Raw genomic sequence first — 14306 nt, 5'->3', positions numbered from 1 at the left:
AGGGATCAATGATGGGAGAATCTCATTTAATCTCGCGTACATCTGTAGCCGGGCTGTTTCCTCTCCCCGGCAGCGTGCCGATCCTCGGCCCCGGGCCCTGGGGGTGCTGGGAACGCGAGGCCGAGCTCGCGGAACCCATCGATCCCTCATAGATCGGCCCCCGACTCTGCCGCTCGTACAAGCTGCTCTCTCCGCTGCCACGCCGCTTTCAGGGGAGAAAAGGGCCCAGAGCTGTGGATGCACACGTCCGATTAACCGATTTCAGGATGTACTGATAGCTCTGATAGGGTAACGTTTAGCAGGGTGCACTATTAGAACTGATAGCGCACACTCCTAAATGTTACCCTATTAGCACTGTTAGGGTAAGGTTTAGGAGGATGTGCTATTAGCACTGATAGGGTTACGTTTAGCAGTTTTCACTATTAGCACTTTGCGCTGTTAGCACCGATAGGGTTATGTTTAGCAGTTTGCACTATTAGCACTGATAGGGTAAGGTTTAGGAGGATGTGCTATTAGCACTGATTGGGCAATGTTTAGCAGGTAATGTTTAACACTCCCTGGCCTGGGAGTTCTGTCTGGGTGGTCCGAAAGGGGAACAGTGCTGAGCTAAATGGGGATACTGTGCTCCAGGAGGCAGACTGAGAATTGAGCTCTTTATTCTTTTTAATCCATCAGTGCCCCATTTATTTTGTCCTATTTTTCCCTGTCTGTGACCTATCCCTGTGTCTCCCTGCTGATTTAATGTTTCGGCTATGACTAACTGTCCAGTCACCGGGCGGAATTTTCCACAGCCGTCCGTCTGGTCTTGTCATATTCGCCGGTACCCAGCGTGAGGTCTTTACACCGGCTGCTGCTATTCTTTCCACCGATAAACTTTGGGAGAACACATTTGTGTCTGCAAAACCAGAAAACCACGGTTTTAAAAAACGGAACATTCAGCTTTTTTTTTCCAGTGCCAAAAATAAAAGGATGAAATGTAATCGATTTAATTCCAGATCCAAACGTTACTTAATTGCGGTTCGTCAGCCGCGTGTTTGAACTGCACTTGGGAGCGAGTGTGTGGAATATAACAGCTTCATGAGTAACGTAGCGTTTGGAAAGGGAATGACTAAAGAATACCGCGAGACACGGTGTGCTGCTGTAAGCAAAAAATGCCTTTTAGCAGCCAGGGACAGTTAGGTTACCTCAGAGGTTACAGGGAAAGCCAGGGACAGTTAGGTTACCTCAGAGGTTACAGGGAAAGCTCCACCCTTCTGATATCACACACACACACACACACATACACACACTCTCACACACACACACACTGCAGAAGAGAGAAGTGGAGTGGAGTGGAGCGTGGAGACCAGGCCAGAGCAGCTCGCTCCCTCACCCTCCCTCTCAGACTAATAATAGCTTCCTGGCAGTGAGCGTGGCCCGGGGTCCCTGCGGGCTGCTGCAGCCACCGGAGCAGGTCGGACGGGCAGTGACGCACTAACGCCAGGGGACGGGCGCAGCGGCCGGCTCGGCTCGGCCAAACCGAGAGCGTCATCAGAGCCGGGCCTCCGGATCGCCAGAGGCCAGGGCTGCTTCTGTGCGGAGGGGGCGGGGGCGGGGGCGGGGGAGGGGGAGGGCGAGGCCACGCCGCAGGCGGTACGGGCCCCAGCCCGGTCCTGCTGGACGTCACAGCCGCCGTGAGGAAACACAGGGCTGGCAGAGACTCCTGCGTTTCACTGGCAGAGACCCCTGTGCTTTACTGGCAGAGACCCCTGTGCTTTACTGGCAGAGACCCCTGCGTTTCACTGGCAGAGACCCCTGGGCTTTACTGGCAGAGACCCCTGTGCTTAACAGGCAGAGACCCCTGTGCTTTACTGGCAGAGACCCCTGTGTTTAACAGGCAGAGACCCCTGCGTTTCACTGGCAGAGACCCCTGTGCTTAACAGGCAGAGACCCCTGTGTTTTGCAAGGCCAGTGTGGACGTGACAGTTTCCTCAAATAAACCATGTTTCTTAAGGATGTCCATGCTGGGCTGCTGTGGTATGTGCCCCTAATGAGCCACTTCCCCCCCATTCTTTTCTTCTTTAGTATGAGGGAGTGTTTTGCCTACCTCCCTGCCCCCAGGTCTTCTCCCCCCACTTGAGGTGCTCTGTTTTCTTTCCTTCTACTTAAAATTTTTTTTTTTAAAGTAGTGTTTGACTCTCAAGGACGAGTGGCCGGCCAGGCCTCCCCGTGGGGGCTGGAGGGGGTGTGGGGGGGCATTTGCATTGGTAGCCATGGTGAACCAGCCACTCCAAGGCCAGATTAAGGGGAATCCGGCTCTACAAACGAGAGGAAGAAATGACTAGGGGAAGCTGGAGTGTGCTTTTTTTTCCCGTTTTAATTGAAGGGTGCCTTGTATGAAGAAGCGAAGTCCAGCGAGCTGAACAATGCCCTTATCAGGGAAACATGAGGCCTCATTTTCACCTGACCGGCCTGCTGTGCTACGAAATTAGACCCCTCTTGATAATCTGGAGTGACTCTGCTGTCCTACTGTTTCATTCATACGAGTAATTACTGCTGGGTCGCAGTGGACCGTGTGTGAGCTCGCTGTATTCATAATTGTCCGGTAATTATTGTAGGGAGTGCGCTGTGCGTAGATTGGGTTTTTTTTGTTTGTTCCCCCCCCCTTCCCGTGCAGGGATGTGCTGTGGAGCTCATGTTTATCAAATACTGGAAAAGGAGTACTCGGGCCCGGCTATATCCGAATTTCCATTTTGTTGCCTTTGGGTGGGGGCGGGCCATTTTCGTTTTGATCAGGAAACCTCCGCCCACGTTCCGATCCTCCGCCCTTTTCCGCCCACTCCCACCTCTCACCCTGCCCCCAACCCCCCCCCCCCCCTTTTTTAACCCCACCGCCTGGGGTTGAATTCCACAGACCCCCCCTCTTTTGGTGCGCCTGTCTCTTTAAGAGCTGGCTGCCCTGCCACGCTGTGGGTCAGTGCACAGGGAGGAGGAAGCTGTGGCAGTTAAAAAAAACGGGTGAAAACGGCCGGCTCTCTTCGCTTACAATTTCCATTCGCTTGCATTTTCTATTGAAAGCCAATAGCAGTGTCCTGGCCTGGAGATGGATGGCTGCACTAGAGCTAAGGTTTAATCAATAGGTCTTTTTAATTTGCCATCGATCCCTGTTAAAAGCTGCTGCCGCTGCTGTGTGTGTGCACGCGCGTGTGTTTTTGTATGTGTGCTTGTGTGTGTGTGCCTCTGCCTGTGTGTATTTGTGTGTGTGTGTGTGTGTGTGTGTGTGTGCACATCTGAGAGCGGCGGGCTGCGCTTGGGATTATTGACATACTAGCCCTTATTTAATTATTTAATCCTGGGAGCGATGCTAATGGCGCTGGCTAATAGATTGCGGTTGCTTTCCCTTCCTTGCAGCCCCCTGAATATATTTCTAAATGAAATTAAGGCTGCAGTGCGCTGTGTGGCCAGGCACTCAGAGGCATATGTGAGGCCTACTCCCCGGAGCCCATTCCCTTTATAGGGAGAAGCAGCTAACCCTTTAGCAGGTAACCCCGCAGCAGCTAACCCTGCAACAACTAATCCTTCAGCAGCTAACCCTGCAGCAGCTCACCCTGCAACAACTAATCCTTCAGCAGCTAGCCCTGCAGCAGCTAACCCTGTGGCCTCTGGTGCTCACTTCCAATGGTGTTTGCAGTTGGGATGTGGCGTGTTAAGCTGATGTGCGTCTAGATGCCCACCCTGGTTTGGTAGTTTCTGATGTGGCATTTTAGTTCTTGGGGGACCTTGTTTTTCTGTGTTATTTGTCCTTCTTTGTTTTGTGTCTGTCTGTGTGTGCGTCCATGTGTGTGTGTGTGTGTGTGTGTGTGTGTCCTTCAGCCCTTTGGGGATCTCAGCTCAAGGGCACTTCCTGCCTGAACATTAGGAACAAACAGGGCGCAGTGATAAGGCGCTGAAAGGCCAGGTGTGTGTGTGGCCCAGCTGGAGGGCTGCTTACGCAGTCCAGACGGCGAGCAGAGAAGCCCGTGTGCCTGCGTTAATGGACGGCCTCGGGAGCAAAGGCGGCGCGTCCGTTAGCGGATCTCTCCAACCCTGGCTTTATTTATGCTCCGATTGGCCGGAGATAACGGCGCAGAGGCACTGCAGCGCCCTCCACGCGCCATTTATCGCAGGGTCCTGCTGGCCTTAGTGCCCTTCTGGTCTCAGCTCATTCAAAGGCTTTACTTCCCTTTATTTGTGAGATCACAAATATGGGGTTAGAATGTTCGTAACTGAACATTCTAATGATGATGTAACAATCACTACTGGAAATTGAATGCAGTGGAGTTCTAGAACACTGATTTAGAATTTATAAAAAGACATTCCATAAAACCTACTCTTCTACGGGTTAATGTACAACAAAAAGGGCGTAACACTGAGCAAAGAAAATGGCGACTCCCTATTGTCTTTTCTCAAAAATGCATTTCAGCGAGTGCCGAAGGGTGACTCTGACCGCGCTTCTTCTCCCATTTCCCCAGGCGACCGGCTGCGGCAGACGGAGAACCGCGCGACGCGCTGCAAGGTGGAGCGCCTGCAGCTGCTGATGCAGCAGAAGCGGCTGCGCAGGAAGGCCCGGCGCGACTCGCGCGCGCCCTACCAGTGGCTGCCCAACCGCAAGTCCGGCCGCAGCAACAGCAACAGCAGCGTGTCCAGCGACGGCTCCCTGGACCTGGACTTCGACGACTCGGTGTGGAAGCCCGACGTCAAGGCCGACATGAAGTCGGAGTTCGTCATGGCGTAACGGTACAGAGAGAGAGAGAGAGAGAGAAAGAGAGAGCGCGAGGGAGAGATTCGGCGAAAGAGCGAGGGGAAAAGGGGACCGGGAGACGGACGAGACGCGGAAGAGAGCATGCTGAAAAGAGTGATGGAGGGATGGAGGGGGAGAAGCGAGAATCGCACCCAGCAGTGTGCGTTCGGAACAGGACCCGCCTCTCCTCACTCCCTGTGTTGGAAAAAGAGAGGAAAAACACTTTGTCACGCAAAGTTCCCTGTTGATTTTCATGTTGTCTTGTCCTCCACAGCCTTTTTTTGTTGGAAAAAAAAAGAAGAAAAAAAAATACAGATGTTGATGTTTGGACTTGAATAGAACTGTATAAAGAATACAGGTAAGCATAAAGGAACTACAAACATGTCTGCCTTATAGAACTGAAAAATGGCAGTCTTCAGTGGTGGTGGTTTTTAAAAAAATATTTACGAGGAGAACTCTGGATGTAAATCCACACTGGACTGAGTTGGGACTCTGGGAGGCAGTAGCCTCTACTGCCCACAAAAGAGGCAGGAGTTTGTCCTGCGGCCTCCCCCTAGACTCTTACAACGGGCATTCTTGGTTTCGCATTCACCAACCAGAATCAAGTCATTTATAAGAAGGTATCTTTTTTCATTTTTAAACTGTTTTTTTTTTCCCTAAACAAATATGTAGCATTCTTCACAAAGCATTCAGGTTTTCTAAAGAAACTAAAACAAAAGAAAGGTGTTTTATTTGCACATTTTTCTCAGTTTTTTTTTTCTTTCAAACAGCTGGGTTACAGAGTGTGAGGGTAAGGGGGGGGTTGGGGGGGGAGCAGCATAAGCAGCAGCAGAGGGACATGTTTGATGAGCCTTTAACACAGATGTTTGTTTGAGATGGAAAAATGTACCTATTAACAGCAACCTCAGCAATGTAGGTTATAAATAGGAATAATAATAAATAAACAAAATGAATAATTAATGGAAAGTGCTTTAGAAGGTTGTAAAATCATGCTTTTAAATATATATGAAAAAAAAATCTCTATTTTTTGTTTTACTTTTTTATCGGCTGTTTTCAAAAAACAGTAACCCAATATGGCTTGGGTCAAGCCATTAAGATATGAGTAGTTAACTAATGCATTCATCTAATCATCCATCAGTTCACTCATAAGTCTCCACCTTCAAGGGAGAGAGTAATGTACACCCACCCAGCACGTCAATTTGTCTTGATTTTATACCATCTGTAGAACAGATTGTGTGCGTGCGTGAGTGCGAGCGTGCGTGCGTGCGTGCGAGCGTGCACATGTGAGTGTGTGTGTGCTTGATGCAGGGAGTCTCTAGACATCGCCATCGTCACTGCCAAAACCCATTCCCTCACTTTCAACTTCCCACTTCATTCTAAAAAAAAAATGTTTTTAAATGGGACACATTCTCTGCTTGTAGTTCACTCTTCATGAGCTACCCCACCACCCTTCAAATGGCCTATTGATAATTATTGCTTTCCACAAGTAATGTAATATAATAGATCATGGCTGGTCGGAAGATGAAGGACCAGAGTGGGTTTTAATCCAGTGTCTGGTTTTCGTTGGAGAAAGGTTGGGGGTGGGGTTGGGGCAAGGGAGCAACAGTAGACTTCCCTGACTTTCTGTCCCATGTACCCTGCATGTCCATCACTCCACACAGGACTGCGATCACACACTCACCACCCATCCTGGTCACGGTGTCAGGTCATTCATTTTCTAATTTGATTCGAATGGAAGAGCAGGAGAGGTCTGAAATCGCAAGTAGGAAGCTCAAATCCAATTAGATTGATCAGTGCCTCCAGACGTAGTTTTACTTACATATCAGATTGGACCTTTGACAAACGGAGAATCATGCTGCTACGTAGGATTTCATTTTACGGGGAGTAGTGAATTTCCTTTGCATGTAGGAGTGTGAATTACCCTGAACACTAGTCAAAAAAATAAAAATATTATAAGGTGATGTGACAGAATGGTAATGAGGGAGGAAGTTAAAGTGCATGCTTTTTTGGGGGGGGGGGAAAATTGAGAAAAAAATAATAAATGTGCTGCTGTTTTTGATAAGGATTTTTAGCAGTATGTTGGTATGTATTCTTGAAATGCTCGAAAGGAACCCAACCAACCAAAAAGAGACGGAGTGAGACGGGGCTCGTACCCTGCTTGCTCTCAACATTCCTCAACTGTGAAAATAAGCAAAGCGCAACTGATTGGCTCTTTCTTTTCGGAATGCCGGTGTTTTTTTTTTCTTTCTTTCTTTCCTCCCCCTCCCTGTTCCCCGAGGCTGAAGAAGAATCCGGTTAGCAAGCGCGGCCGCTAATGGCTGATGGACTGAAACGTTAAGCAAGCTGCATGCGGAAAACCAGGAAGACTATTCTGACCAGCTTTTATTTTTTCCAACTCGAAAAGCATTTAAAAAAAAAAAAAAAAAAATGTGTCAACACATACCGCGATTGCACTCACAGAGTTTGCAGTGAGAGATTACCTGCTAGAAGGCAAACCTCATGTTTTGTTAAGTGGCCTTATCTTTCACAAAAAGAGACACACAGAGACTGGGGAGGGTACAAGTGGGAACCTATTTTCTTTCCATTCATTTTTTGAAGCAGGGGTTAAGTTCTAATGTTACACCACTCTCACTGAAGTTTTGGGCATCTCTTTTCGTTGTGCTTCTAGCAGGTGGAGTCAATGTATTATGTCAAGGCTACTGTGCCTTAAATGCTGCCCGTGAAGTGAGAGTGAAATATGAAATTACCTTTTACAAATCCCCAAAAGGAAAAAATATTTCCCTCCAGGTGATTTTAGGGGATCTAATGATATCAAGTGGATTTAGAAGGCGGTGATTTGGAGGCTGTGGTATTCTGTTTAACCTGGAGGTGAACTTGAGGAAGACGGTGATCTCCTGTGTCTCTTGTGTTGTATATCTTGGATCTTTGTCTTCCCGTTTTGTCATCTTGTTCCCATTTGTTTAAGGCCATTTTTGTACTTGAACCCCCCCCACTCTGTCCTGCCACCAACAAGCAGAAGAGCAACAAATGTACAAAAAGATATATTAAAAAAACCTGAAGATGTTTTGACTGCAGTGCTATGGCAACAAAGTGCCCTGAATCTGAATGGAAGCGTCCTCTGAGGATCTGTGACAACACGCACTTCCTGTCTCCTTGGATACGACATGTTAAAAGGACAATATTTTCTTCCCACCCCCCCCCCCCCCTTGAGATTTTATTTAATTTTTATATATGTATGAAATATACTCTGTGTGTGCCTCACTTAATGTGTGAAATTTCAAAGATAAAAAGATAATATGGGTTGAAGTACGGGGGGGTAAAAAAAAAGAGGGATGGGAGGGGCGTTTCCAAACCAGTTTGTTGGTGGAGTCCATGTTCTGATCACCTCATTTAAGTTGCCTGTTATTTCTTGTAGCCAGCCATTTAAAATAATAACACGAGTCAAAATACAATTTACAATGTTCTAGCTATAGACCGGTGTAGCACATGTGTGACTGTATTAATTTATGAAACCAAAATGGTAACTGTGAATTATGTATTTCTTTGTGCATTTTTTTAAGTGGGAGAAGGTGGCTAAAGCTTAGCCAAGGCTAATGCAATGTCCTATTTTGTTCTTTGGTGGACTATATTGGAAATCATCAATTTCCAAAAAAAAAGGCATAAAAATATATAAATATATTTTTTTTCTTAAGCAATACATTTCAGTGTGACTTGTGATAGAACCTTTTTCTTTTTTTAGGTAATAAATTGAAAAGAAAAAAAACTTGAAACCAGCATTTTAAATGTCCTTGCCTTTCTGTGCGCCTGTGTGATTTTTTTTTTTTTTATGAACGTGTTGTCAAATATCCTTAGAAGAGTGAAAGATCAAAGCCACTCAATTTTTTGCTTTTTTGTTGCCTTATTATTCAAGGGAATCACCCCCTCGCTCATACAGCCTACTCACAGACCCATAATGCACTGGGACTTCAAAAGCTAGAGGAAAGGAGGGAGAGCGACAGCTTTGCAGAGAGCAGTGTGGGGTTACGGAAAAACCTCCTGTGGGCTGAAGCCCTGGTATGGCAGCATCATCCAGTGAGGCCTAAAATTCTTATGAGCAATTACAGTAACAAAAAAAAATACTGAGTAGGTTATACGTAGTGTAATTGTGGTTCTCTGAACAAGTAACACTTCTTTGTGTGAGGAGATGATGGGTCATTTAAAAAAAATACAAAATTCACTGAATAAATTTGAGGCATGAACTGCATAAAGCAGGGCTTTACTGCTCCAGGGATCTCCATCCAGGCTCAAAGGCCTCCATGAGAACCCCATCATGACTTAAAAAGGGTTATATGTTTTTTTAAAGAATGTTTTATATTTTTTTATGTTTTCCCCAACCTATATATAGTCATTGCATAGCAAGTCTGGCCAGGGACCCCCCTACGGTACCTTCAGGAACTCCCAGTGGTTCACGGAACCCCTGTTGAAAACACAGGGTACACAAGTAGAACAGTTGAGTGTGGTAAGCAAGTGTTTCTAAGTGCAAAGAATCAACCAGCCAAAGGGACTAGGAATCAAGGAAGGTGGAGGACACGTGCCATAGACCTCTGTAAACCACGTGTTTTTTGCATGGAGCGAGTTGAGTTTCTCATGTAGAGCTGCCTATGGTGGGTTTTTCGTACAGGGTAGAAAACCAGAACACAAAGTAACACAAAGCCATTTGGTGAAATAAGTGGAATGTTACTTCCTGACCCCAGAAAGGGATTCTTAGGGGTGGGGGGAGGGGGCAGTGTACAGAAACCTGTAGAGAACATTTGAGGGGGATAAAAATAGCAGGATTGACATGAAGGTAAATTAACTGTTGTGTAAATCCTTAGATTCTTAGGTCGCTGGAGGAAGGGTATGAAAGTCCTCCATTTTACATTTAGCATACCCTTTTATCCAAAGTGACCTGTGCAGCTTACATTTCGACACGCAAGCTATTTACTGAAGCAATTTGGGTTAAGTGCCTTGCTCAAGGCAGCAACAGCAACACCCCACATGGGATTCCAAACTGTAACCTCAGGAGTTACAAGCCTAGTTCTCTAACCATTAGCCCATGGTGTGCAGAACATCATGTGAAAGAGGTGAAGAGCAAAGAAATAGCATGTAGATATGAAGATGATCTAGAAAAGAGGCTGTCTAAAATGGAGACAGACACCCCCCCTTAAGAAACGGGTGGTCTAAAATAGAGACAGACCCCCCAAAATGAGGCACCAGCAAGGACCACTCTTGCAACTTTTCAATATACAGTATCTTTGAAGGCTAGCAAAATCAGAACTCAGGGTGAATAGTAACCAAGGGCTAGGCAAAGTTATTTAAAATACATTGACATTAACACACAATTTAGACATAGGGGAAAGCAGTAAAGCCAGACAAGGGGGCTAGGATAATCCCCAGTTATTTATAGCAAATGGCAAAGGGAGAGAGATATAGACTTGAGAGAGAGAGAGAGAGAGAGAGAGATCAACACAAGAGCGTGAAAGAGAAGAGAGAGGCATAAGGTCAGGGTTGAGATGGGGAGAATGGGGATGCCACCAAGATATTATATCTCATCACTTTCCGTTAAAACAGTTGCTGTGCTGTCTTCAGTTAGTGTAATCAATCTGGTAACTACCACACCTCCTTAAAATGTCCACAACGGTCAGTGGCCTTATTTTTATACTGCTCTGTGTTAAGACTTAGAGCTTTGGCTTTTCTGGCTCCCTATAATTTGTAATGCTTTGCGGAGGCTCTTAATTATCCTCTAGTTTTGTAGGAAATTCAATAATGAATCAACACATATGCAGACTTGCCGTGGGGGTATTTGTCTTAAACTTTATCTTGCGAAGAGTCTCCAGTTGTGTTTTCTCCAAGCAGGCTTCTTATTTTTACAATATTAGAAGAAGCCAAATCTCTCTGTTAGACAAATTCTCCCGGAAGGTTTACCGCTTTGGGATAACCAAGATTTGACTTGAAACATGAAACGACACATCCCAGCTGTTTCAAACGGAGGAAAAACAGTATTGCATTGTTTTCTTTTGTTATGGATTGCCCCTTTTTGTTTGTGTCCAGAACACACACTGAAACACGGGGGGAGGCTTGTGAATGTGAGGATTTGTGGACAAGAGTGCATAACATGGGGAAAAAATGCACTGTGAGCTCCGTAACATTTGGGAGAAAGACATATTTTGGATTTGGCTCTGTACTCCACAATTTTAGATTTGTAATCAAACAATGAATATGTGGTTAAAGTACAGATTCTCAGAGCATTTGTATACATGTAGATATGTTTCACCATGTAGAAATGGCGGCATGTTTTGTATATAGCCACTGCATTTCAGAGCACCATAATGTTTGGGACAAATGGCTTCACAGGTGTTCCCGATTGGCCAGTTATGTTCAATTGCTTCCTTAGTACAGGAATAAGTGAGCTTTTATCTTTTAATCTAGTCTTGATTCTAGACATTTTATTGCCTTTGGAGTCTGTTGTTGGCATTTGTCAACATAAGGACCAGAGTTGTGCCAGTGAAGTCAAAAAAGCCATTACGAAGCTGTGAAATAAGGCAAAACATTCAGAGACATAGGCCAAACTTTAGGCTAACCAAAATCAACTGTTTGGAACACCATTAAGAGGAAAGAGAGCACTGATGAGCTCAGTAATTAGTATGCCAAGGAAGACCAAAGAAATCTCACTATAATGCAGAAAACCCCCAACCATCTGTCTGACAGATCAGAAACACTCTTCAGGAGAAAAAACAGGATGGCCAGGTTACAGTCTCCAAAGAAGTACCTAAAATAGTCTGCAGAGTTCTGGGAAAAGGTCTTGTGGATAGACGAGATCACGATTCACTTGTATCAATAATGCCAAGAGCAAAGTGTGTAGGCTAAAAGGAACTGCCCAAGGTCCAAACTACACCCCCCGCCCCATATCTGTGAAACATGGTGGTGAAGGTGTTATGGTTTGGGCATGAATGGCTGCCACAGGCACTGGCTCACTTGTCTTGATAGATAATGTAACTGCTAATAGCAGCAGCCAAATTAATTCTGAAGTATACAGAAGCATCTCATCTGCTCAAGTTCAAGCAAATGCATCAAAACTCATTGGATGGCACTTCATCCTATAGAAAGACAGAGATCCCAAACATACTGCTAAAGCAACAAAGGAGTTTTTCAAATCCAAAAAACTGGAAAGTTCTTGACTGTTCAAGCCATGCACCCGATCTGAGTACAAAGTACTAAGCATGACTACATTCATCCACATAACATTAATATGTCCCAAACGTTATGGTGTCCTGAAATGTGGGTTCCATTTATAGAAAGTACTGTAATTTCTACAGGGTGAAACAAAAGTAATTAAATCTAAAAATGTGCACTTTATCCTCATTTATGAATCCCATTAATTATGAATCAAAAATCATGGAGTGCACTATAAATGGAAAACAAATATGCCTTTGTCTCAAACATTATGGAGTTCACTGTAAAGATTTGAAGAGTGAACGAGGAGAAGAGAACAGATGAGAGCAAACCCAGAACTGAGCCGTGGTGTACTTTTATTGAAGAATGACAACTGAAAGAAGCTTGTCAGGAGTGGGGTTAGTATGGTGCAGGAATGAGGAAACACACTGAAGTCTTTATCAGTACTGTGGAAAAAGATAAGCTTCAAAAGTAGTGAAGATCTATAACAGATGTTGACCAGCACATAAACTTAAATTGAATCACAGTTTTAGGAGGTAGTAGCTAGGTCCACAGCACAACTGTCAAAAGGTAAAAGGAGGAAAAAACACAGCATTCTAATTCTAAAATAGGTTTTTTTTCATGTTTTTGTTAAACACATACAATGGCTTGGGTAAATATGGCTTGAATTCCTTATTTAAGTATCACACTAATAGGCTTCAATGTTTGTGCAAAGAGTTTCGGTTCAACAGACAGAGTTCACCTGGGGATATATCAGCCAGTGTTTCTCCAAACAGGTGTGTGCACCACCACTGTAACTGCCTGTGGCTTCTGGCTTTTGCTGACATTTACAAATTGCCTGTCAGAATACCAGAGAAACCATATTTCACAAAAGGGAACAACAGCCAGGCAACTCAGATGGACCAAAAACAGCACCGACATGAACGTAAGTTAACCGTTCGCTGACTGTTTAGCCAAGCTGACAGCAGGCCACAAATGTGGCCGTACCCAGCAGTTAGTCTGGCAGGAAGTGCGTAGAATAATCACCAGTAAAGAACATTTTTTTTTTTGCAGTGCACGTACAGTAATAGTACTACTTTAGCTCGACAAATTTCCCAGAACACAGATTGCCTCTGCCTCCACACATCTGACTGGTAGACGAGAAACACGCGTTTGCGTGTGCATGTGTATATCAGAAACGAAACTGCGAGCGAGGAACCGGAGACAGAGGCTTTGCTGACAGAGACCACGGTTAAAACCACAAACTGAAAATCCTTAGTCTGGCATGGCGAAAGATTGAAACACTCTAGCGGCCCTGCAATTGGGGTCATACGCTGGCAAAGATCTACTTAGCACATGTGACACAACATCAACGAAAAACCAGCTCATCAGCAGGTACATTATTTATATGGTACAAATAAGCACAAAGAAATCAAATGTACATTGAGAAATGTTTTTATAAATGAGCCCAATGCAGTTGCTAAAGATGCTCCTTTTCCTGGTGCATATTAAGAAACAAACAGAAAATCTTGCACCTCCAGTTTATTGGTTTTTGTATTTGGTTTGTGAGCAGTAAGAGGTTAAACCCTATTTGGACAGAGACATTTGAACTCAGATCCTGTCGTGTAGACGCACCACTGCCATTCCTGTAACTGGAAACACGCCGCATGTTGTTCTTTCTTGTTTTTTTTTTGTCCTCTTCCCCTCCCTCCTGTAGATAAAAAGAATGGTGATTTGTTTCACAGATAGCATGGAGGATATTTATGCAGCTGTGTGCTGAATGGGACTTTCACACCCTCTCTCTTTCCTCACCAGTGTCACGCACTGCACAGGCTGGGACGATGGCAGCTGTCCCCTCACATCACTCAAAATGGACCCACCGCACACATCTCTTCAAACACATCCCACGTGTCGGGGCAAAAAAGCCGCCGGATTGTACCCTACAGTACAAACACAATAATCTGGGAGGAAGAGTTCAAACAGCATCCTAACACTCCGCGTGGCTTTCTAATATCACTCCACACACTGAAACACTCCAGAGATGGTCCCTGAACCAACATTTCTTTGCTCCTCTATTTCCTCAAAGTAAGCAAGACAACCACCAGCAATTCTGACAACGCAGAGCCAACAGAGGCAAAACGCAACCTTCAGCTGAAAACACCTTTTCAGTTGATCGTTTTGATGCCCCAGTTGTTGGGCCACCATCTCACTCTCCGTCACTGTCGCTGCGCCCGTGTCCCTTTAACCCTTTGAAGAGCATGTTTCTTCGAATGTTTCATCGAGACGTGTTTCGTCGAGTGTTCTAGAACTCCGTTGCTCTCAGTTACCAGGAGTAATTGTTACATAAGCATTAGAATGTTCAGTTAGGAACATTCCA

The 14306-nt window shown here is 45.2% G+C and overlaps 1 protein-coding gene across 1 annotated transcript in view; it reads left to right on the top strand.

Annotated features, from left to right (window-relative positions):
• midn (midnolin) overlaps positions 1-8533 on the top strand; it is a 33134-nt gene extending 24601 nt beyond the window's left edge. The window contains exon 8 of the mRNA XM_035414492.1: positions 4491-8533. Within this exon, the coding sequence (XP_035270383.1) occupies positions 4491-4753 (263 nt within the window). The 3' untranslated portion in view covers positions 4754-8533. The remainder of the gene's footprint in view (positions 1-4490) is intronic.
• Positions 8534-14306: the final 5773 nt, after the last annotated feature.

Source organism: Anguilla anguilla, chromosome 4, assembly GCF_013347855.1.
Source record: "Anguilla anguilla isolate fAngAng1 chromosome 4, fAngAng1.pri, whole genome shotgun sequence".
Taxonomy (NCBI): Eukaryota; Metazoa; Chordata; class Actinopteri; order Anguilliformes; family Anguillidae; genus Anguilla; species Anguilla anguilla.
This window is presented reverse-complemented; position numbering and strand designations above follow the sequence as displayed.